At 39.2% G+C, this 23,772-nt stretch overlaps 1 protein-coding gene across 1 annotated transcript in view; it reads right to left on the bottom strand.

Annotated features, from left to right (window-relative positions):
• Positions 1 to 688: 688 nt before the first annotated feature.
• The window catches only part of NCKAP5 (NCK associated protein 5), a gene marked incomplete at both ends in the record, with an annotated part of 269,418 nt that continues 246,334 nt past the window's right edge, over positions 689 to 23,772 (bottom strand). The window contains one exon of the mRNA XM_079538815.1: positions 689 to 976. Coding sequence (XP_079394941.1) covers positions 689 to 976 — 288 coding nt within the window. The remainder of the gene's footprint in view (positions 977 to 23,772) is intronic.

Raw genomic sequence — 23,772 nt, 5'->3', positions numbered from 1 at the left:
GCGCAGTGCTCCGACCCCGTCCTTCCCAGCCTGCGCGTGAGCTGAGCACTCCGCGCCAGCAGCAGCACGGCCCCGTTATTCGTGTGCTCGCCATGCTGGAAGTAAACGCCTTCTGCAATAGGACACCTGTGGCGACACTGTAGCCGAAATGCACCTTTCCCCAGAGCGCTTGCATGGAATTGCACTAAAAATAAAAAATATATTTTGCAAAAGGTGTCTGCAAAGTTCCTTACACATGATTCGCTAGGCTCAGGTTTATGGACACACAGTGTTTCTACGTAGTTTTAAGACCAGAATAAGTATAAATCTTTTTAAAAAAAAATCTACTAACTTTTCTGGTTAATATTAACATCAATTTAAGTCAGTAATCTGCCATTACGGGAGCATAGCACCAACGTAATATTTATTGCTGTCATCTCTCCCTACAAATATATCTTTCCAAAATATTTACACCTATACAAATATTCATAAAAGTGCAAAATTAAGACTTTTCTCTGTGTAGTCACTTGTGTGGAGCGTTGAGTCTCCTGTACTGAGACAAATGCGGTGCTGCCTTCCTTATTGCTGCGTCACGAAGACCAAAGCTGCGAACAGCCTGCCGTGGGCACAGTGACACGGGCTGAGTTCTGCTCCTACTCCGCACTCACTGCCCGCTCGCAGCTCCGTAAGTGCTCCCTTTGCAGCGCCCTCACACGTCGTTAGAGCCTTGGCTGGCACAAGAGGAGAAGCTGTCGTACAGAGAATCGCTCAGGGACTCCAAATTGTCCTGCTCCTGCTCCTGCCTTTCGGAGCTGTTTAAGGAAGATGCTTCCTTCTTCCCACTTTCTTCCCTTTGTCCTTCAGCTTTGTTCAGGCAGTTCTTCTCCTTTTCTAATAGAAGTACGTTATTGCTGTTAAATTTATTGAGAGACTCCAGGGAAATTCTAGATAATCTAGTCTGAGAATCTTCTTTTGTTTCTTCAGTTTGCTTCAGTTTCTGTAATAAGTGAGAAAAGTATTAGAAACATATTTCTTAGAAAAGAAAGTTGTTCTACTACACCGTTAATTACCATCTTGCCAAAGTTCACAGGGTTAGAAGAAATAGATTATTAGATACTTAAATCTCCATTGTAATTAAATGGAACATTAATGCCCGTTTCAGGATAAATCATAGCTTCAAAGCTATGATTGTCTCATAGTTTCTGCTGAGGACTCCAAGAGACTCCAAATACAAAACAGTGCTACTAACATTAAAGTACACATCCTAGATTTGTATGTGTTAAGCATCTTCAGCATCTTCTCAGTAATTTACATCTTCTCTAAGAATACTTTGGGGGTTATGTTTAAATGGGTATTTGTCTAACAAGAATTTGGAGTCCGCCAAAAAAAAAAAAAAAAAAAAAAAAAAAAAAAAGGCAGGTAGACATGGAGAAAACAACATTTTCCATAACTTACAGACATAAATGAAAGTTGCTAGAAAATAACCTCACATTTTGCATGTATAAGCCTATTGATTTCCATGAACCCAAACCCTCTCTGATAGAAAAGAAAGCAACAAGACAGGAAATTACAGTGAACAGGGCCAATCCCCACAGGCCAGAATCAATCAGATATTGGCCAGGCCTACTCTGAGAAGTGCTGTAATTCTGCTGGAACACCGGACAATGTATTAGCACATTATATTAAAAACTCACAGTAGGATTATACAAGAGCAATTTTATCCCTTTGTTACCTACTGGCATTTTCAATCAGAGATCTGACCAAGGAATAGTTAGGGAAAAGCTTAGGGAGCAGTTCAATAAAAATGACCTGCCTTCCATACACAGGGTGTTCCGAAGTCTCTGTAACTAACTGCTCTTACAGATAACATTATCACAGAAATACGAGATAACATTCAACATTTTATAGGGCGCTGGGAGAGGTAAGATGCGAGAGTTTCGAGATACGCTGTCAGAGTGCAAGCCATTGCTCATTTCCAGTATTACCATTAGATAACACGGACTGCATCCGTAAATTACTGTCAGTCTAGGACATTAGTATTTTGGTTTAGATAGAAAGTGAAATGGTAGTCTAAGCACACTGAGAACATAACACGGCCAGATGTATGGATGCTGTGCGTCACTCGGTCTGCAGCTGTGAATGTTCATTAGAATTTCTGGAAAAATCCAGGTTTCAAGTAAGTCACTTCATGTCTGAGGGGCTGCTTGTCCTTGGAAGTCTTGGGCAAGAGGGACACCTTGCTACATAGTTGGATTGCTTGTTTTTATGGATATTTATATAAAAATGCTGATCTAATGATTGTTGACATTATGATCTTGTTGTTTTTCATAAACTAACAATGCCTGGTTAGTATGTTGATATCAAATGCTTCAAACAAGCTTAAGCAAAGCAGTAGGAGATGCTGAAGTCATTCGGTTCATCGTATTTGATTCTGACTTTACATCTTCACTTTCTAGAATGATAGTATTTTCTGAAAAAGAGGAATATTACCCTTGGTAGCAGTAACAAACACAAATTTAAACCCTTTCATAGAAGTTTAGCTTAAAAATTTTAGCTTGAAAAGTTATTATCTTTAGTATTTAAAATATTACATATTATTGTCTAAACAGCTGTTTCACTTCTGCGCATGTCAGATGAGAAAAATCTCAGATACAGCATCAATAAAATATATATTTGTGCTTTCTGGAGAGACCTACAATGTTTGGTGTACAGAGCAGTTCAGATGAAGACTCACAATAAGAATGGATCTTTGGCCAGATGAAGGGTAGATCTGAATCACAGGACAGACTGGAATGAACTCATTGGTATATTCTACAGACAAGCAGTATCAATCATTTATTATACTTCACATGTACTGCTTAGACTAAAATCCTGCTTAATCACATCCTAGTTTGTCATTTAATATGAAGCTAACAGTTAATAAAATATATTAGAGAAACTGCAGAGAACTACAGGGAACTCTACAAATTTTAAGTAAAATCATTGAAGCAAATGAAATTGAAGTGAACCGAAACGTAGCCCATCACTGCAACCCACTGGCAAGATACACAGAGTAGTGAATAGTATGGGACTCACAAATTTCATGCATGTAAGTGCAAGTGCTACTATTATAGTAGCACCTACTATACATGAGGTAAAGCAACAAAGGAAAAAAACCTAAAAGTCGTAGCAAAATTTATAAGTAGAGACAATAATTGTTTAAGGACACCCAGTTGTTCTTTTTCCATGACTTCATGCTCAGTTGTCAAAAAAAAAAAAAAAGTTCTGCATTCCTTTCTTTGACACCTTACTGAAATACTATGCAAATATGTATAAGAAATGCTCACAATCTGGAAAGTAATACTTAGGTTTTCTTTCACTTGAGGTAGTCTGCTTGCATGCAATACACTTCCAGGCATTGTATTAACTCTAGGAGCGAGGACCACCATTATTGCTAATTCGATAATTAAACAAGAACGTGAGGACATTTAGGCAAGGAATATTAATATGCTAGAACTGTACTCAGATATCTGATACAATAAGAGTAATCTTATCTCACAATTTTATTACTACAGCTCACTTTAATAATCTACTAAATTTTCTGTTAAATCGCATTTGGGATACTAATTCATACGATATACTTGCAGCCATAAAATTCAAGTATGACATTCCAATCCTTGGCATGTGGAAGAAAACTCATTCACATCCTGAGCTCCATGGGAAAAAATAAAATGTTTATGCAATGAAACTAATGTACGCATCTCCTTCATCAGCAAGTCATTTTGCTTCCACGGTAACAAAATTATGTATGTTCCTAGAGGTGAAAAGACACTGATAATTTCTGTAAACTTGGTGCCTCACAGCAAATGTCAGTTCTGGTTCTTTAAGAATCTTTTCTCTAGTTACTATAGATACAGCTTGGAAGAATTACTAGAACATTTACTTAGATCCATCTTTCATTGTTTCCTGTTTTTCACAGCAGATGCAACAGTTGCTAGATTAAACAAAAGTCAAAACCAAAACAACTATTAGAATCTGTTGATCAATCACGTAAGCATGTGGTTGAATAGCATCTCTATATATAGTTTCGTCTGTGCAGGTATGCTATGACTTCAGCAGACGCAGATACAGCAAAGAACAGGGGCTGGCCCAAAGATGTTACTTTTGTGCGTTTTACAGCAGATAGTTCACTAATGCACTTGGGAGTCACAGTAGTTTTTTTCCTGCAGATAAGGAACATTCTGGCAGCAGATCACATACATTTTGTATCTGTGAGAAGTGGGTGAGTTTTGTAACAGCGTACAGAGCACCCAGCCTCGAAGTCCTGGGCTTCAGTAAAATCTTTCCCATATTTACCATGGCTTTCTGCATAATGAACAGGTGCTTTTATCACCATAGGAGAGATAGATAGTATTTTGTTGAGTGTTGCCAGAAGGGCTAAGATGGGACCAACAGTGTGTTCTTGATCTCAGAAGTAACACTTAAAGCCATTTCATCCCGAAGGTGTTGACTCTGTTGGTGACTATTTTGCACCTGTTCTATGAATACATAAAGTGTTTACTGCATTCTGCATGATCATTTATGAATTCCTAAATTCAGGGAAAAGATGTAGTCACAGATTTTGGCCCAAGCCAGAATAGGTTCAATTCAGGAAGGATTTTCACAGTGTCTTTGTAATATCAATGGCCCATCATCCTAAAGCAGATCGGTTTACAGCTCATTTTACTTATAATAACTTTATGTTTGGATAGAAAACCCACACCATTATGGTCTCAGGGCAGGGGCAGCATTTGTTCTATTCTGTGTAAGTGGAGAGCTTCCCACCTGGAAATTCTCCAGCTATTCATTATGGGATGCCTTATACCACCTGAGAGCACTGACTGGTTGTTAGGAGAAACTCTACCTGACATAATACAGACATTCATCACAAGTCACATCGCTTCAAAATAAATCCATGAGTCACGAATCAGAATAATGCTTTCCTTGTTGGCATCATCCTAAAGGGAATAACTAAAAGCCATTAGCGATATAATAAAATCTGGCATGTCACTTCAAGCACAGCAAATTAGGAAAACACAACTAGCCTGCAGCTCCACTGATACAGTATAAATAGGTGTTATTTCTACATTAATACATCAAAATAGATTTTTCTTAAACTTTACAAATGAGAGGTTACATGTGGGGAGAATGCATTTTCAGTGCTGTGTGATCAAGGACTAGTCACAGCTGTGCAGAATGGCAGGAGGATTTTGCAGGTCTAACAGAAGGTGCACAGTAGGACAGACTAGTTCATGGGTACAAAGGACTCCACAGTTGGCATGCAGAAAGGAAAGCAAGAGCAAGTCCATTTCTTCCTTTATGCAGTCACATGCAGAAGCTCCGATTGCCTGCAGGTCAGGCTATGCTTATAAGGCATGCCACAGCCCAAAATTAGCAATGAACCATTCTGCAGGATAAATGCATTTTCCAGCTGTCTAAGTTTAGTTAGCCAGCAGTTTAAGGGGCTCAGAGTCAGTTACACACAAGAATAAAATGAACTTTATTTACGTCTCTCATGCACTGGGCAATTTAGTTTTTAGATTAACACAAAAGCAAAAAGGGCATTGCTTCAAGTGAAGTATAACTGCAAAACACTGTTGGGTAAAAGCAACTAAATTGCTATGAGAATTAAATATAGATCAACAGAATCAATATTTAATTGTATAACTCAAGGTCTTTCATTTTAGGTCTGATCTCTAATAGGAAGTACAAATTATCTTTGCATTTTTTTCTGTTCTTAGTTGAAATTTTATTGTCAGTGAGAACAATTTTCTAAATTTTTACCTTTTTAAAAGTTCTATTTGTTATTTTGTCTACTTACTTTCAAGGCAAACTTGATCACACAGTGCCATTGCTTATTACTTTACATTCAATTTTACCATTTTAGATATCCTGCAGTCCTGTAATTTGTATTTATGACACAATGGGTCTAAGTGGGATTATAGCATTACATAGAGTGCTCATATATAATGTGTTCAGTAAGGTGTACTGAGATGCAGAGCACTGTTCTGATCAGGTATATATTGGTATATATTGGGACTGGAAGTAGATCTGAAGCAGCCTCTCTATGGTGTTACACCATTGGTCTGCAGATTTTTGTGCCATGTAGAAAGGTGTAGCACAAAAAGGGCTCACTTTGGTCTTCTATCGTGTGTCAGCTTTCTGTCAGCCGGCCAGGACAGAATGCAAGGGCAGACTGTGGAAAGTAAGTCTCATTTAACCAGACTGATAGGAACATCAGGTGGACAGGTAACACTCTGAAGTGAAAGCAGTCACACAGCCACATGCAGGAGACTACAAAGGTGAAAGCTGTAACCACATGACCTCTGCTGTATTACAGACTTCTGCTGTATCACAGCTGAGCTAAAAATGTGACGTTTGAACTTCTTTCTCTTTAAAGCATAACCTTCAATAATAAGTTAAGACTTGCTCTCCCCTGTATACCATCAGAAGCCTTCACCTATTTTCTCAATTGACAGTAAAATAATTATTGAAATAATGAATCACACTTCTTTTCCCCACTTGAGCAGAAACCCCATGATATTTTGCGATGGCACAAAAATGACATTCTCAAAGAAACATCATCAGATTTTCAAGATAAACAATACTTGCTGACTTCTTTTCTTGGGGAAAAAAAAAAAGATGTATTGATATGGAGTATTTTTAAGCTCATTAGTCTCACACAGCAGTGCATGAGAAAGCCATATATACATGGGTGAATACTGACCACATTTGACTTTATGGGTAATATAAAAACAACAAAACAGAACCAAAGCTCACCCAATGTATTTAAGTGTAACAATCTAGAAATATATTTAAATTTTAGGAGATCATTCCTGATGGTCCTGAATTGTAAGAAAATTACCTTAGAGGAAATAAAGCTGATTAGCATGAACCGTGTATAACTCGTAGCTGCAGATCTGGAGAAAATAGCTGTTGCTTAATGAATAGGGGACTGAGGAACTGAGACTTACATTGTCTGGCTTGAATCCTCGTGTGGTTTAGATGATAAAATGTCTTAGTGAACTGCGCCTTGTGCTTTCAAAAGCACAGTTCTCACAAAGTGATGAGATGACTGGGTGCATTCAGCACTCTAATGCCAAGAATGCCATCTTCACAGTTTACGAAGAACATGACTTCTATGTTGATAGGACAAAACTGTTTGACCTGATTAGGCATATAAAAACCCTCTCTGAACTTCTGCATAATTTAATAAAGATGAACTTTTAGGTCCCAACTTCAAGGTAAGGTAAGTCTAACCTTTTACCTTTTGCTCAATATGAAAGGAATGTCACAAATATGGTTGTTGTCTCACAAAGCATCAGAATGGCCACAGGGTGGATCAACAATATGTGGGCAAAGTTTATTTAAAACTTTGTAAGGCAGCATAATAAAGCATAAAGGCCCTGCACATGGCAGGGGGGTTGGAGATTCATGATCCTTGAGGTCCCTTCCAACCCTGGCCATTCTGTGATTCTGTGATTCTGTGATAATCCCTTGGAAACTGGTAATTACATTGGTAATATACAGGTGCTCAGTCAAGTGTGTTCAGGGGGATATATTAAAAAGAAAATAAATTAAATACATACTTTTTCCAGAAGATAATCAGGACCTGGTTCTGTTCACATTGGTAGAATGACCAATTATGCTTCTCACAAAAGGAACATGCCCACTAGAAGCAATGCTCACTGCAACCCGAGGCTCATCACATGGCATTAAGGAAGAGGCATCCATGGTGAGAAAGGAAGCTGATCCTCAGTTTTTAGAACATAAGAGACTGAACATGAACAAGGCATGCAGAGGATACTTTGCTTTACTTTTCAGAGATCCTTTTAGCTTTACTCATGGAGGGAGTTCAATAACAAAACTGTACTTATTTTTCAGTGAAGGGAAAAAAAAGCACAGTAAAAAAAAATCACGCTGAAAGATAAGTTTGGCAACAAAGTTATTGGAAATGAGAGCCATTTTAAATTCTGTACTATTCCTTTATTTTTAGGGGCATTTTGTCAGTGATAACCTGCTGAACGTTATTGGAACAATGTGGTCCTCACCTCCACTGATCAGCCATCAGAGTTAATTTTACCACACAATATTTTAGTATAAAGAGGTTTGTCCTGCTGAGGAGTTATTTTGGTGAAGGCGTTGATGCTTGTTTCAATAAAGAATGGGCTTTATAAACAATGGATTACAGTTTTAGCCTAGACTAAGGGCTTGGAGGAATCTTTTTTCAATTGAGACATCCAATTAGAATAGCATCAAGGAGGGGAAAAAGCGTAGTAAAATAATGATTTTTGAAAGCTAATGCAAAATTGAGCTCTTAGACAAATTCTATCCAACATTAGACCGTAGCAAAAAAAAGAAAAAAAAAAAAAAAAAAAAAAAATTGTCTCAAATCCAGTAAATGCAGGATCATACTCATACAACATGTAATTTCACTGACATTTTCAGTAATCGGGGTCATTTTTCTGTATGGTTGAGCTATTCTCAGACTCTTGTTCCTACGTATTAGCTGTGTTCTTACCTGTCTTCATCCCCCACCTTTGGCTTTTTTGAACAAGACTATTTATTTTGGTAATTACAAGGGCACTTATCTCCTCACTCTAGTGATGTCTGAGTTCCTGGCCTGTAATGTCTGCATGTCAGTCACCCAGCATACTGATGGAAAACGGAATTGCTCTTCAAGACTTATACTGCAAATGGCAGTTGGCAGTGGGTAGTAATTTTCCACACTAGTAATCCTCTCTTTTGAGCTCTGGACCAGATTCACTTCAGGTTACCTCTGAATACCCAAGGTACATCAACTGAGCTAAGGACAAAAGGACAGAAGGTGCAGATCAAGACGGAGGGATGTTAAGCAGCAGGACCAAGAGTGAATCAGCAGTATGAAGACACAAAGTAGTAATAATTCTCCCAGTTATGAGAACTAGCTTGTCATATGCACAAATAGGGCTGCCATATCTGCAGGTGAGTTCAACGAGTACAAATCTGTGCTGGAAGATTTGCAGAGGAAAAGAGGGGAATGACCTTCTTACAAGTTCTAAAGATGATTCACAAACGTCATTTAAACTCAGAATTGAGCTTCACAGAAAACATTTTTCTCATTTTTAGTCTCTTATGAGGACAGCTGGGAAGAGAAAAACAATCTTTCCAGACCCATCAGTCCCCTTCTGCAAGACTGCACATTCGGTCACCGTGGAGGGAACCTCCATATGATGTGTACTTGGTGCATGCACGTCAGAATGACATCTCTTCCAAACTCTCGCCAAGCAGAACTATAGATTTTCTTTATTCTTAAAAAAAAGTCTTAATTATGTGCTTAACCCCTCACCCCATTCCAACAAAAGAGTTTGTTTAGAACCTGTCATTTTTCTCTCCATTCCAGATTTCAATTGAACTCCCTGCCAGTGGACTTTTTCACTTCGAATGAATCAAACCAAAAGTCACTGCCCTTTCTGTGACACCTGGCCTCTGGAAATAACTAACAAAGCTCCCCAGGTGTACCGTCTTACATTAGGAGGTAAATTGGGCCCTACCTCACTGACAGATGTGGCTTACAGGATGAAGCTAGGCAATCATGTCACAGGTGGCACTGGCAAGCAGTCCTGGAGGCAGCAGAGGGACAGGCTGTAAGCAGGCTGCCTTCTCAGTAGACCTAGTACAGATATTTATATGCACTTTCTAAACCTATGCAAACAATTTATCTTTGCAGAAGGGCAGAGAATTTCAGTGGCAGAGGCACAAAAACTTTGAGCAAAAGTTTTACATAAACGTTGCAGAACCAAACTGAAGGAGAAATTTTCTCTTGCAACATTTAGTTCATTTCAGTACATCCAGTCATATCAATAAAGAGTCCACAGTATAAGTCAGCTAGAAAATAGATGCTATGAAGGATGTTCCATTTTATGTGGTTTGAATTTGATTGGTGATTAGTCTTGGCAGTTAAACCACATGGGAATAGTAATCAAGGTTTCTCTGCTGCAGTTCTGTAACAACTGAAAAACACTGTTGGCTCATGTCCCATACCATGATGGGATATTAACCTAAAATCTAATTAATCTATGAATGAATTACGGTTCTAGAAATATACTATATTATAATCAATTCTAAGTGAGTTCCTAACAGAAGATAAGATGAAGAAAAAGCTGTAAAATTACTAGGGGTTGATAAATTCTGTTTACTATGACTGATGATTTTTAGGGGGGATAATTTTACAATCCATCAAACTTTTGTCAGTTCAAGAATCATGCTGCCAAACGTATGCAGTAAATTAATTTTTAAATTTACATATTTATTAAAAATCTTATTGAAAACAGCAGGAAGTAAGCCCTGTTTGAATAATAAAATAACTTGTTATTCTACTGGAAAGAAAACAAAAAAAAAACCACAACAGCCAACCTTCTATTATGATGATTTTATAGTAAGGCAATAATTACAAACAGCTACATGGATTAGTTAACCAAACAATGTATTAAATAGCCAACCAAAAATTAATCAAGAATTAGAAAAAAAAAAAAAACAAAAAACAACAAGAAAAAGTTGTTGGAAGATAATCAAGTAAAAAAATGTAATTAAAAAGCTGAGAAATTCATGGCTGATTCGGATGTGCTTGAGGACATATTTGCTAACACAGAGGCCTGCTAGCGTAAGCTCCTAGATTCCTGCAAAGGCATGGGGACCTGCAGGTGCCTGCTGCATGGCACCCTGCTCAAGGTGCTAGAGAGCAAAGGAGCCTCAGCAATGTAGGCCTGCACACACAAATGTGGCCAGAGCTTTGCACTGCTGGCTCAGAAGGTCATTTTGTGACCCAAGTTTCTGCTTAGTGCCCAAAATGGCAGAATTGGGAAGAACAGTGGTATGAATTGAGCAAGTAAAGGGCTTCAGAGTTCTTGGCCGTGTTTGTTTGCAAGGCCTCAATTCTGTGTTACCCAAAAGTTATGTTACAGTGCTTTTCTGCAGCAACTTTCACATATTTGCTCTACTGCTAATTCCTTATCCCACAGACATGCTCCAGGTATTAAAGGAGCAGTGGTGTCCTCCTTTTTTCTTCCCCTAGACTCATCTCCACTGTTATTCCAGTTTTGATTGACTACCACCATCACTGATGATTCTCTTGCTCTATTAAAATGCTCACTTTTTCTAAGATGCTACTTTGCACAAACACAAACAAAACACATACATCCATCTAGCCTACATCCATCAGAAGCCAGAACTGCACAGCTGCCACAGCTCTGCTTCCTCGCTCAGCCCTCCGAATTGTCTCGTGCTGGACTGACATCATGGAAGGGGCCTCTTTGTCTGATTTATGGAGTACCTGGTACGTGCCCGAATACTGAAGCCTGATTACTTGAGAGGATCCATGTCATTTGGAGCATCTGACACAGTTGTCGGTTACTGGTTGAAAATAGTATGCCTATGCTGGTGGTGACAATCTCAAGATAGAAACAAGCTAAAACTAGGTTTAATATTTTGGCCAGTGGAATAAAATGTATACTGATGGAAAAAATATAGATTGCTGCTAATCTCCTACTAAGGAAAGGATACAGTCCTGGGCTGTGACCCAGAACTATATGGATTAATGCAAAAGGAGATGTGAGATAAGACTATAAGCAGAGAATCGGCAATTCTTGTCACAAATGCAGACTGCAGATGATATTCCTTTGCCCAGCTCTAAATGATGATCAAAAAGAAGCACAGTGAATAAATAACCAGAATAACGCCGAGCATTGAGAAGACCACTGCTGGAAATGCAGATGGATGTTCCTACAGCCAGGAAATTTATGAAGTGTTCAGCTTGCCTCCCAACTTAAAAAAATAAAGCAGTGATACATGTTGTGATTAACAAACATATCATTTGGGTCTTATTTGGAGGAATGCTGGTCTGTGTTTTTAGGTTTGTTTGCTTCATCCTTTAGATACGTCTGTTTCTAGTCAAGAGAACTTCTACCCTACTTTGTTTGAAGCAGGCATAGAAAACGTCATTCACTTGGATCTGGTCAAGACATTAGTGGTTGCAGACTCTCTTTGAGGGGCACAGCCTGGAAACAGCAAGGAGTGAAAGCCGAATGTACTTGACAGCCCTTCGTCTTTCCACCTTTGCCTTCCCAGCAAAAGTTCAGGCTATGCAGCCAACAGGATCTAAGTGGCAAACACTTGTGCTGAATCTATTCAAGCTATAAAAATCTCCTATTAGAATGTGAGATGTTTTTATGACAAGGCCTTGTTTGGTTGCTTTCCAGAGAAAGGAAGCACAGTAGAAGTATATGCTGGGAACCACAGTTCTGCAGGGTCTGATCCCCTCTTTGGCTGTAAGGAAATTTTTGTCAGGAATGATCAAAGTAGGAATTCAGCATGGAGATGTGAACTCAGTCTCCTCCCTGTGGACTTCCCTGCAGTGACAGAATAATGTAGTATTTTTTTTGTGTTGATTTTGCTTCAATCTGAATATATATAAATACAGAAATGTAGAAGTGAAGGGACAGCCAGCTACATGAGTGCATTTTCTGTACAAATGCTTTAGAACATTTACTGACCTTAGCAATATCAGGTTACTGTAGTATTAATGCTGAAAACTGTTGTGAAAACTGGTAATGCAGAACATGTTCCTATGCCTAAAACAGAGATGATAATATTGTTAATATAATAGGCCACTAGGAGGACTAAAATACAACTGGAATTCATGCATTTACGCTGTAGAGGTAATATGCACTCATTTTCTGAATGAACAAAGATGGCACAAACAGGAAAACTGGATAAAAATACTCAATAAAGTAGTTCCCAAGCTCTATTGGCAAATAATTTGAATACTGTTGCTGAAAATTAACAGACATCTGATATTTACTGGAATATAAATCCACTTTTAAAGATGTTGATTTTCTTCAGTGTTTTAGATTATTCAGGGTTTGAATTCTTGTAAGAATGGAATAAAAACTTTGGCCATGCAGCTTTGAGAAGAGCTCTGCATGGACAGCAGGACTGCTGAAGGCAGCACAGCTCTGCTAATGCAAAACTCATGGAAGGACCAGGGTGCAAGTTTGCTTCTCACGTTCTGAAAGTTCCTTAGCAATGGCTTGTGGTTAGCTCTTGTGATGCAAGACACTATCTTGAGTAAGAGTTCTTGATGAATATATTAAGTGATTATTTGCTTAGCATCACTACAGGGCCCCATCAATGTCCTCAAAGCATTCTGCTACAAGTACAAGGTTAAATTCTAAATGTAGCTGGAAGGTATTTCTTATGTTCTTTATTTTTAAAAAGGGGAATTTAATAGCAAAAGAGATTTAGCAATTTGGTCAGACAGCCAGAACATTATTCTGATCTCTACAGTCCCACATTCTTAACTGCTAAACTCTTTGTTTGAATTTGAAAATTCATTTTTTTTTTCTTTGCAGGCAGAAAATTCTCCATGGAAAGACAGAGGCAGAGGCCTGTATTGTTCTCTTTACTAGAGTGCATCTGCAATGCTCCTCACTGTACAGGACCTGGCATTTGATTCAGTGTATGTGGTAGTTAATCAAATGTTTTGCACTGACTTCAGTAGACTTTGGATTAGACTCTTAATGCATTAGAGAGATGAATTATTTAACTTACTGAGTTCCCCTAGAAACAAAATATTGAGCTGCAAACAAAGCTAACAAACACCAAATGGGATACCATCTGCTGCAATGAACAAACCACAACCAGTTTCCCCCATGCTTGAGAGTCTTCCAAAATGAAATTTGAAATAGGTTTGTTAAACTCCCAACTGTCTCACAAAATTGGCTTAGCACAGGTTAGCAAATGCTAATGCCACGAGCAACAGCAAGCCAGACTATGATATATCAATTGGAATTGTCTCTAATTTTATTTCAATTGGACATCTCTGTCTGAAAGCTCAGGGGATTTCTGCTATCCAGAGCCTAAGGAGCCAATGGAGAAGTTTCTCTTGATCCTCTGTGTCCTAGGGCTATGGATACTGACTAGTTTCTTTCCCCGAGTAAATATGCATGATAATTATCTATAGTGATGCACTCATAAATCTGGATCCTTCTAGCCTTTGATGTCTAGGCTTCATACCAGATAACCTTCTGGGGAACAAGATACAGAAGTGAAAGACGTTCTATCTCTTGCAGCAAAGGCAAAAGCTACCCAAAATCCCGAGTCCAAAGTACCAAAGTTCGTGGCTCTGTTGAGTGTGTAGGCTCTCAAACACTTTCACAGGGACAGAAGGAAAATGCACTGCACCATCAGTATTAGCTCCCTTTCCACTTAAAAAATAAACACTGAGAAACCAAGTACTTTCATGTAACATGAGAGAAAAACACATCAAACCAACAGTATTTGCCCTGTAGAATGAGACAAGTAGATAAATGTCTTCATACGTAAATTTTCTACATACCTAGACAACTTCATCTTCCAGTATCACCCCAACAAGTGATGAAATTATTAAGAACAAACAGGACTTTGGAAGTCTATTCAGTCTATTCAGTCTTTATCCGATAACAAGAAAGGTTACAGCTCTCCACATTACTCAGCTGTTTTAGATGGTGACTGCTGTTCTTTGGCTTGCTCTGCTGCCTCTGTTTTCATCACTGTGCTAATGATGGCATAATAGATTCCATTTTTTTCTTGCAACAGAATTCATTTATAGAAATACAGTATTATAAAATTTGAACTCTCTGGTACCCTGTCTTGTTAAAGTAGTTCTCAAGAACAAGAAAAGGATGGATGATGTTCCAATAATAGTAATGGTAAAAATATTCAGTAAAATGATATAAGCGATACAGTTACAGCACTTTCGAGTTGCTCATTCTCTAATGGTACGGAAAATGCAATTAAAAAATGGGCTTAGAAGTACAAACAGTTTCATTATGATATGATCTTAGCTGTAATATTTTAGGACCAGATTAAAAAAGACGGAGTATTTGGCCTTCCCTTTAGCCCATGGGAAATTGCCTGCTGAGGTTCTGTGACACGGCCCACAGAGCCAATGTACAGCAGGAGCAGAAGGATGCTACCGGTCTGAATTCTGCCTGACAGAGGGAAAACATCCAAACCAATTTTTGAGCATCTATGTAAACACCATTATTTTCACAGGATCCAATGTGCAAAGCTCTAAAAAAAGCTGCAGATTTCTAGCACCCTCAAAAACTGGGCAGCCAGTGTCTAAATATGAATTTAGGTACTGCCATTAGGAAACAAATGAAGCTTGAAAAAACTGGCCTGCATTTGTACTGATTAGGGCTGCAGGTAAGGGTGCATTTGGCAGCTAGGCTACACAGGGCAAAATAATGCTTGCAATAGTGATTAGGAAGTATGTGCTGGCTGCTTAGCTACTTTGTCAGTTTCAGGCATTGTCTGAAAAGCTCTTACATCTTAGATCTGCTTTGCATCTTAGTACATGTGCTACAAACAAGCCTCCTGGTCTGGTAACTTCTGCATATTCCATGTCTTGCTGAATTTTAGACACTTATGTTATTAGAAATGTCACAGACTATTAATGCATGATTAACATTTAAATTCTAAAATACTCAGCCATATAATATATTCATATCTAATTTCTTCATTCCCTCCCACTTCCACTATATATTCTTTATCCACACAAATCCATTTAATGTCTTTTTTTACAGTTGGATCCATACTGAGTACTCAATGACACGTGCAATAAGATAACAGAAAAAACACTTCTAAATGTTTGACTGATAAATATTCAGACAATTCCTCAAATAGTCACTTCAGGCTTTAATTACTGAGAATAAAAGTAGAGGAGGTAAGAAAAGTTCTGAAGGCTACAGCTTTTTATAGCATCTAGAAGTTTTGGTGACCTCTATCAGTGCACAGCGAAAGACTGGAGTAGCCCAGGCAGTATGGGGGGCTGAGCTGTGCAGATGTGTCTCAGAGCTGAAGGGAGAGCAGTTTGGGCTGGGGGAACTGCAACATGACACAGAAACATGCAGCACTCTTAGCTTTTGTGGAAGATAAGTAGGTACCTAAGATATGTAGCCAAATCTTAGAAGCTTTACAAACTTCCCTGTGTCACTTACTGCTTACTAAATGTTTGCTAAATCCCACGTTTATTTGACCCACCAAACACAAATCTTGCTTTCCATCAAAACAACTCCACAAAGCCATGAGTTCATGTAACATGGACAAAATACAGTAAGAAATAGAATATTTTCCTTCAGCACTTACCATAAATGAGAATGCTTAAGCTTAAAAAAATACCTAATATTTTTCAGCACAATGCAGACAATCTCAGTGTCACACTGCATGAAATCAAATACAACTTCTTATTTAAATAAAAGGTGAATCACTTTGGGGAGATAAAAATAGATGGTGGAACAAAGTGTAAACATCACCAAGCTATTGCAAAATGATTTTTGCAAATATGTGACATAAAATTTGCCTTCTTTTCAAAGAGTATGCTGATCAGGATATTACTTCCCATGCTCATATGAAAACAAAAAGCATCCTCTCAAAAAATCCTGTTTACTAACATATTTCCAGTGTACTGCCACAGTTGCTGCTAGGATCAGCTGTGCAACTTGTCCTCATGTATTTTGCTCGGAACAGAACGCTCACAATAATGGATTGATCATTCCCTGCCCTTCCCTTCGTGATGTTTGAGTGCTTTATGCAAACATATCACTGTTATAGATGGAGAAGGCAAGTTTCAGCTGGAAACGCAATTCACAGAAGTATTACAGCATTATTCATCTCATTTAACTCTGCTAATCAGATGCTCTTCTTGGAGTGAAAATATTTTCCAGTCTCAGAAAACAAACAGCTCACTGAATACCTCTCTGCCTTACTGCTTTTCTCTTGATTGACTCAATCCAATGTTTATTGAATCCAATTTATTTTTAGCTTTTTATTAATAATATCATTTCTACCATTACTACAATTACACTGTCTTACAAGCTTACTAATATTCATCATTTACTGCTGCTACTGTGCCCTGGATTCCACTTTGGCTGACAGTATTATTATTATATTCCAATTCAACACAGGGAAATGAAATGAAAGCTTTATTTCCAGAGGACTGACGAGCGCCTGGTTACAAATGGCAGAAACATCAGTGCACTTTGGGCCATGCTGCAAACCACAGCAGCTCCATCTGCCAAACTTTTGTGGAACAGCTCAGAACATTCTCCACTCTGGGAAATCAGCTTGCAAATGATTCTTCTTCTCAGTACGTGCTTCTGGTTCTTGTTAAAAGAAAGGATTTACCTAGTTAAGCCCAGGAGCCACAGTGTCTGTTAAATCCTTATGTAATCTTGAGTTTTGTAGGTAAACAGACATCTACAGTGCTCAGTGTCTGTCCCTGCAAGGCAGGGTGCAGTGTGATGCAAAGGTGTGGGTCAGCAATTCTCTGCCATGAGTTACCATGGGATTTGGCATTATGCGACGGTGCCATCAGCACCAGAACTGTACCTACATGCCTGGGATGCATCCTTAACTTTCCTACTGGAGCTGCAGCTTTTCACTTCCTCCGCATCTTCTCTCAGCCTCACATCCCAGCAATTCTCCCGCTAGCCTTGCACGCCATGTGTTCTAAATGCCACGCAGCCTGCTGTGCCGTGCCAAATGCTTCATGTCCCTCACCGATAGCCAAAGACTCTTTTAAAACTCGGTGCTAAAAGACATCTGAGTTAAAATGCCGCCACCTACCCATCCCCATAAATACTCTAAACAAACATAAAATAGGGAGAACTTTTACACCAGCTGGATGGCTAGGCAGAATGGGGTTTGGTGGCACAGTACTAACATTACGGAGTCTGTTACTGTTAGAACTGTATCAGCTTTTTTATGGTATAACGTCCCTTGCATGATATTTAAAATGTTTTTCCTTCGGTGGACTCTCCCTTACATATGTCCTTTTCCCTTGCCAGAGCTTTTTTATGCTTAATCAAGTTATAGAAAATGTTATCACCCTCCTTGCTGCTGAACCACTCTCCACTGCATGCTATTTTTCTACAGCTCTCAGCAGTGAAAGAAGCTTCACTTGCCTCACCTAGAAGGCAGAGGGAAAGAAACGAGTCTCAGTATAACTGCAGCTTTTTATTGTTGCCAAGCTAGTTCCTCGGGCTAACTGTAAGAATGTTCTTCCACACTACACAACATTTCTTTTAAGTGATACACGTCAAGTGAGACTTTGGTCCCCGGAGACTGCCTAGCAGTCTTCAAATTGTTTGTTTTGCTGTCTCTTCACTTCAGCTTTTGGAGGCGACTTTGATGGCAAGATACGAGAAACAATGAGACCTGTTTCTCAATGAGAAACAATGAGATTAGCAATATAAGACTCAGTAGCAGATTTTCAGGTGTGAACCTGCCCTATGGAAGGGGAAAACATGCAGCAATGTGGGATTTGTTGATGTCTGGAGACAACCTAGCCTATTTCTGATTCCCTATTTCCCCATGCTGAGTTGAATCAGGCTTGAGGCTAGGAAAAATATTTTTAATTCTGTAATACTCCCATGGGTGATGTGGTAAAATCTGTTTTCTTATCAGATCATGCTCCTGTGGTTTTTGTCACTTCTGTTGTCAAATACTCCTATGAAATTCCCCTGACAAAAGATCTTACATCAACTTGGATAATTACTCAGACAGTCTTTGCTTTGGCAGAACAAGCACTGCATCGTTCATCTGAGGATCACACCTTCACTTAAACAGAAAGGAAGGCTTGCAACTCTCAGCGATAGGGAGGGAGGTGATGTCTTTGTCTTAAGCCTGGCAAGGAAAAGAGCAAAAACGAGGTGCTCTTTGTATACCTCATAAATAAATTACAGTCATACAATTAGAGCACAGAAATGTCTAATTTCTAGATATTTTCTGTCACTGGCAAAGGACTCCCTTTACCTTCTATTAATTTTCAATATAATACTTTGTAAAACTTGCTTCAAACTCTCTTATTTGCACTAGAGTGGCTCCTACCAAGTCAGTTCTGGTAAGTGGAAACACATGCAGCTTAGAGACTACTGTACATGCCACATTTAGAGCATGTGAGGAGTGGGCTGTGGGTCCTGGTCAACTCAACCACAAAGCTCAGAACGGTGCCCATCTCATTTGGGCAACACAAATCACTCTGCTTCCAAAACCAACATGCTGAGTCCTAAATGGACATATGATGGGCAGTTATCCTTTCCCTTGTAGCACTTAAAACTGCTGCTGGATCTTCTCTACATACCCTGTGCTAACACGCTCTCCATTTTGAAGATAAAACACAGAAGCATAAACACAGTAAAAGGCATTTGCAGTTCTTGTGACAAGGAAGATGAAAGGATATCTGATCCTGAGTGAATGAGATCATGTGGTGCTAGGCTAGCCTCACTTAATGTCTACATTAATAAACCACCTCCCTAAACTTATGCAGTGATTTGATATACTGATTCCATGCATGAAAGAAAAGCATTGATCTTAAAACACAAAAGTCAGAGAATGGTTGCAGTCTTATTCCCCATCTACAAATCTTATGATGGCAGCATCTTTCTCAACATCTTAGTCTCACTGGGCCTGGAAAAGGAAACAGACTGATTCCCTCTGCACCTGATCATTCTCCTCTGTCTTAAGCTCAGTGAGGAAAACAGCAAAAAGGAGGTGCGCTTCATGCATCTCATAAATGAATTGCAGGCGTACAATTAGCACACAGAAAACTATAATTTCTAGATACTTTCTGTCACTGGCAAAGGAAGTCCCTTACCTTCCATTAATTTCTGATATAATACTTTATGAAACTTGCTTCAAACTCTCTATTTGCAGCAAAACATTGCACAAAATAAGCTGTGACCCTAATAAGCTCATCTAGAGCATTTGTTGTCTTTTTTCTTTTTTGTAACTTGAGGTTAATTTTCGCTGTCCCCACTTCACAGACAGTGAAACTGAGCTCCTGAGATCAAGCAGTTAGCTGGGTATTACGGCGCTGCCCCAGCTGCATGAACTCTCATTAATATACAACAGTGTAATCAAGGTAATAATTTAGTGCTTGCCTGAGGGTGCAAAGAGATATCACTGTTTAAAATAAAAATGGTAGCTACAATGGCTGCTTTTTACTAGCTCTCCACACAGACAAGCCTGGGGCAAAGTTTATCTTCCCAGTTTTGGGTTAGAAGTGTGGTAGCTGGTGTAAGCAGCTAAGCAGGCAAGCAAACAGATAGTACCATGGCCTGTAATTCCTTCCCACTTGAAACTCTTAGGATGCAGCTCTTCCCAATTAGCAACTGGGCCCAAATCACTATCTCTGTCTTTATCATGTGATAAACAGAATCCTTCCCTAGCACATCTGGTAATGTGGAAAAGGCTGCTGTCTCCCTTACATTACCATGGACATTTAAATATGGAGAGCCTCTTTTAAGAGTGGCTCTATTTGGAAGCACAAATAAGATAGAACAAAACAAAAAATGATTCAGAGAAACTAAATCATGCACCTAAGCTTTGCAGGCATGCTCTTCAAGGGCTGCCTAAGTAGATGCACAGTGTGAAGTGTGTTCGCTGTGCAGCCAATTCAAGCACTACCTCACCACTTACTGATCTCCACAGGAGACAAGCCTCAAGCATTAGAAGCTCACACTTTTGTTTTCCCATTACTCTTATTTAGTGCAACCAGCAGAGGTGTCCAGACTGCTTTACCAACTGCTGTAATTCAGGGATTCCGGATACATCCAACCCAACCTAACACTCTGAGATCACAGAAGATGGCTGGTAAGTGATGTGCAATTGCTAAATATTCTTGTTACTCTTATGAGTCCTTTTGTGGATACTCCATTTTCTCAATGATACGTTTGAAGGCTTGTGAGCACAATGAAACAACCACATAGCATTAACACTGAATCAGCTTACTTGGCTGTAAAAAACCATCAAGTTTATCTGGGAATGTCACCACATCTGTCCCAATTGTGTGTGCAGCCAAAACTGTAGGAATTTCTCCAATCTCTCCTTTTCTTGTATTGGCCAGCATGCTCTAATATCTACCTGAATCACAAGACATGGTGATTTGAACATTTATCTCCATCAGCCATCTGTACAATGCATTCAAACTCTGCCATGTTGAGTAACAGCATAACTTCACGTTGTACTTCCTCAGCTACTGGAGCCAGCTAATTCAGTTGCTGATGTAGTTAACACAGCAGGTGGGATAGAAATGTCAGAATTGTCATAACAGAGGGAAAGCAAGAGGATTTAGAAACATGGGATGGGTACCACAGTCCCTTCCACAAAGGATGTTTTCTTTATGAAGTTATCAAGTTATACTTTGAAATATAAGCAAGCCACAGGCTGAGGGAGCTGGGCTTGTTCAGTCTGGAGAAGGGTGTGGGTTGACCTCATTGCAGCTTTCAGTACCTAAAGGGAGCTTACAAAACACGAGAGTGAAAAGGTAAGGGTAGATAACAGCAGGACAAGGGGAAATGGTTTTAACTTGAAGGATGGAAGATTTAGGTTGGATATCAGAGGGAAGTTCTTTACAGAGAGATTGGTGAGGTGCTGTAACAGCTGCCTAGAAAGGCTGTGGATGCCCCGTCCCTGGAGGTGTTTGAGGCCAGATTGGATGGGGGCCTGGGCAGTCTGGACTGGTATTAAATGGGGAGTTTGGTGGCCCTGCCTGTGGCAGGGGAGCTGGAGATTCATGATCCTTGAAGTCCCTTCCAAACCAGGCCATTCTAAGATTTGATGATTCTATGATTCACATTACAAAAAAGAAGTATGGGATGGTTGGTTAAGGACAGAAAAGAAAATCCATTATTTGTGTTGCTTTGGGATCATAAAGATGATTGAATAATAACACTTTGACCATTTCCATTATTTCTCCAAGGGAACAAAGAAGACAATAAAAAGTCTTGCATTGGTTCTCATTTGACCATAAAATAAGTTAATAAACAATAGGCCTGGGCAAGGGAAACTCATCTTGTTTTTTTGATTTTTATAAGAAAAAGATCCTGAGGTTTCAAAGTCTAAACAGTAAGGTAACTGAAATATGAAATAACGTTTTTTTGATTGAGAAAATATAATAGTAATCATGATGTCACAAAACTGCTGTAGGCACTACCAGTTACTGCTGCAAGCAGGAGAAGCAGCTGTATCCCACTGAAGTTTCACCCAATTGGTCTTTCCCAGCTGGTGGCTGCTGTGGAGTTTGGTGCTGCACACTTTTTATTAAATCACCAAAGCTATCATTTAAATTATTCGAAACATGTAAAAAAGATTGTTTCTGGTTTTGAAAATCCTACATGAGAAAAATGCACCATGGCTGTCAATTTAAGTGAAAGTTTAAGTCTCAATTTAAGTCTCAAATTCAATTTAAGTCTCAAGTTAAGTGAAAGAAACCAACACGTTTTGTATTTGAAACTGTGATTTGTTTTCCTTGTCCGGAATACTGCAGCGTACAAAAGAATGACGTTGTTTCACAATATGTTTCCCAGGTCAAAATAAATGTATCATCAAATTGGCCGTGAGAAGAGTCAAGGGAATTAAACCACAATGCTCTTCAAGACTTTGCAGATACGGAACAATAAATACTTCTTTCAATGTATGGAAGCCTTTGTGATTCGTCAAACTGCCCACTCGGTGTCTCTTTACCATAGGAACTGTCCACAGATCATTTCCCCTCTGAAACTCCTTCTGTGCAGTACTTTCTGCTGATTAAACTTGTTGTGTCTATACTCTGGGGGTAACACTGGTGAATGAGAGAAGGAGACATCCCAAGTGACAGCCTGGGCAAGCACAGCTTCTGCCAGAGCGCCTCATTAGAGCACCCAGGCTGAAGTCACTCTCTTACTGGTGCTGTACAGTCCAATTTAATTGGGATAAGGGACTGATACACCACACTGCTCTTTCGACAAGCAGAGTAAACTCATTCTGTCCATCACGGTGCTTGTGTGGTTGGATTTTTTTATTATTATTTTAAGGCTTAACAAACACTATTGGGGAAGGAAATGCAAAGCAGAGAGCGTTTCCTTGTTCAAAATGCCAGATATTTCATATGAAAGCTGCATATTTTTCTCACCTCAAAACTTCTCTCTTTTCTTTTCCCCCAGAGTTGTTGGCTGTAAGTGCCTCAGTTTCTGGTGTCCTCCCTTCTGGTGGGAGAAGTTCCAGAACATGGAGTTCTAAATGAAACAGACTGTGGATCTTCTCAGGTTGGACAATTACAGCTGAGATAAATTTGCCATGCTGGTTGAAACAAGGAGTTTGGGGCAACCTGCTTTCCATGGTCACTGCTTCTCATTTGTCATTCTGAAAAGTTTAATACTAATAGGCAAATCCCCAGTGCTCCATTGAGCTTCCACTGTTCACTGAGAGGCAATGCTGTTTTGAGAGCTAGTTCAGAGCTTCAAAGTATTCTCAAAAGGCCCCCACCACAACGCATGAAAAAATGCTTGTGCTGAGTTATACCTGTTGCCTTCTACCTTTGTGATGGACTTTCGCAAAGACCCTAAGGCTGTTTTAATGAGTTTTGCTTAAGTTTTGGTGCTGACTGGCACACTGTCCTGCACAAGAAATGCATAAGAATGAAATAAAAGAAGACATAAATCTGAGCAACTTTTCTATAGTGGACCAAATCTAATTGCTCTGTTAATAACAAAAGATTTTGGCCTTCAGAGGGCAGAAATGCCTCACATACACACGCACACACATATAATTAATCTCATCTACGTAACTAAGCTATGAATCTCTAAAAGTTTAAGACATAGAATCAGGTGGGTGCTCATATTATTTTTCTTCATCTATCCTTAGTATTCTTCTATCTTCCCCCTCCCTCCTCCCTTTTCTTCTTTCCAACTAAAAAAACAGATTCTTTACAATTAT

This window comes from Tetrao urogallus, assembly GCF_951394365.1.
Source record: "Tetrao urogallus genome assembly, chromosome: 8".
Classification (NCBI taxonomy): Eukaryota; Metazoa; Chordata; class Aves; order Galliformes; family Phasianidae; genus Tetrao; species Tetrao urogallus.
The sequence above is the reverse complement of the archived record's forward strand: the minus strand, read 5'-3'. Positions and strand labels throughout refer to the sequence as shown.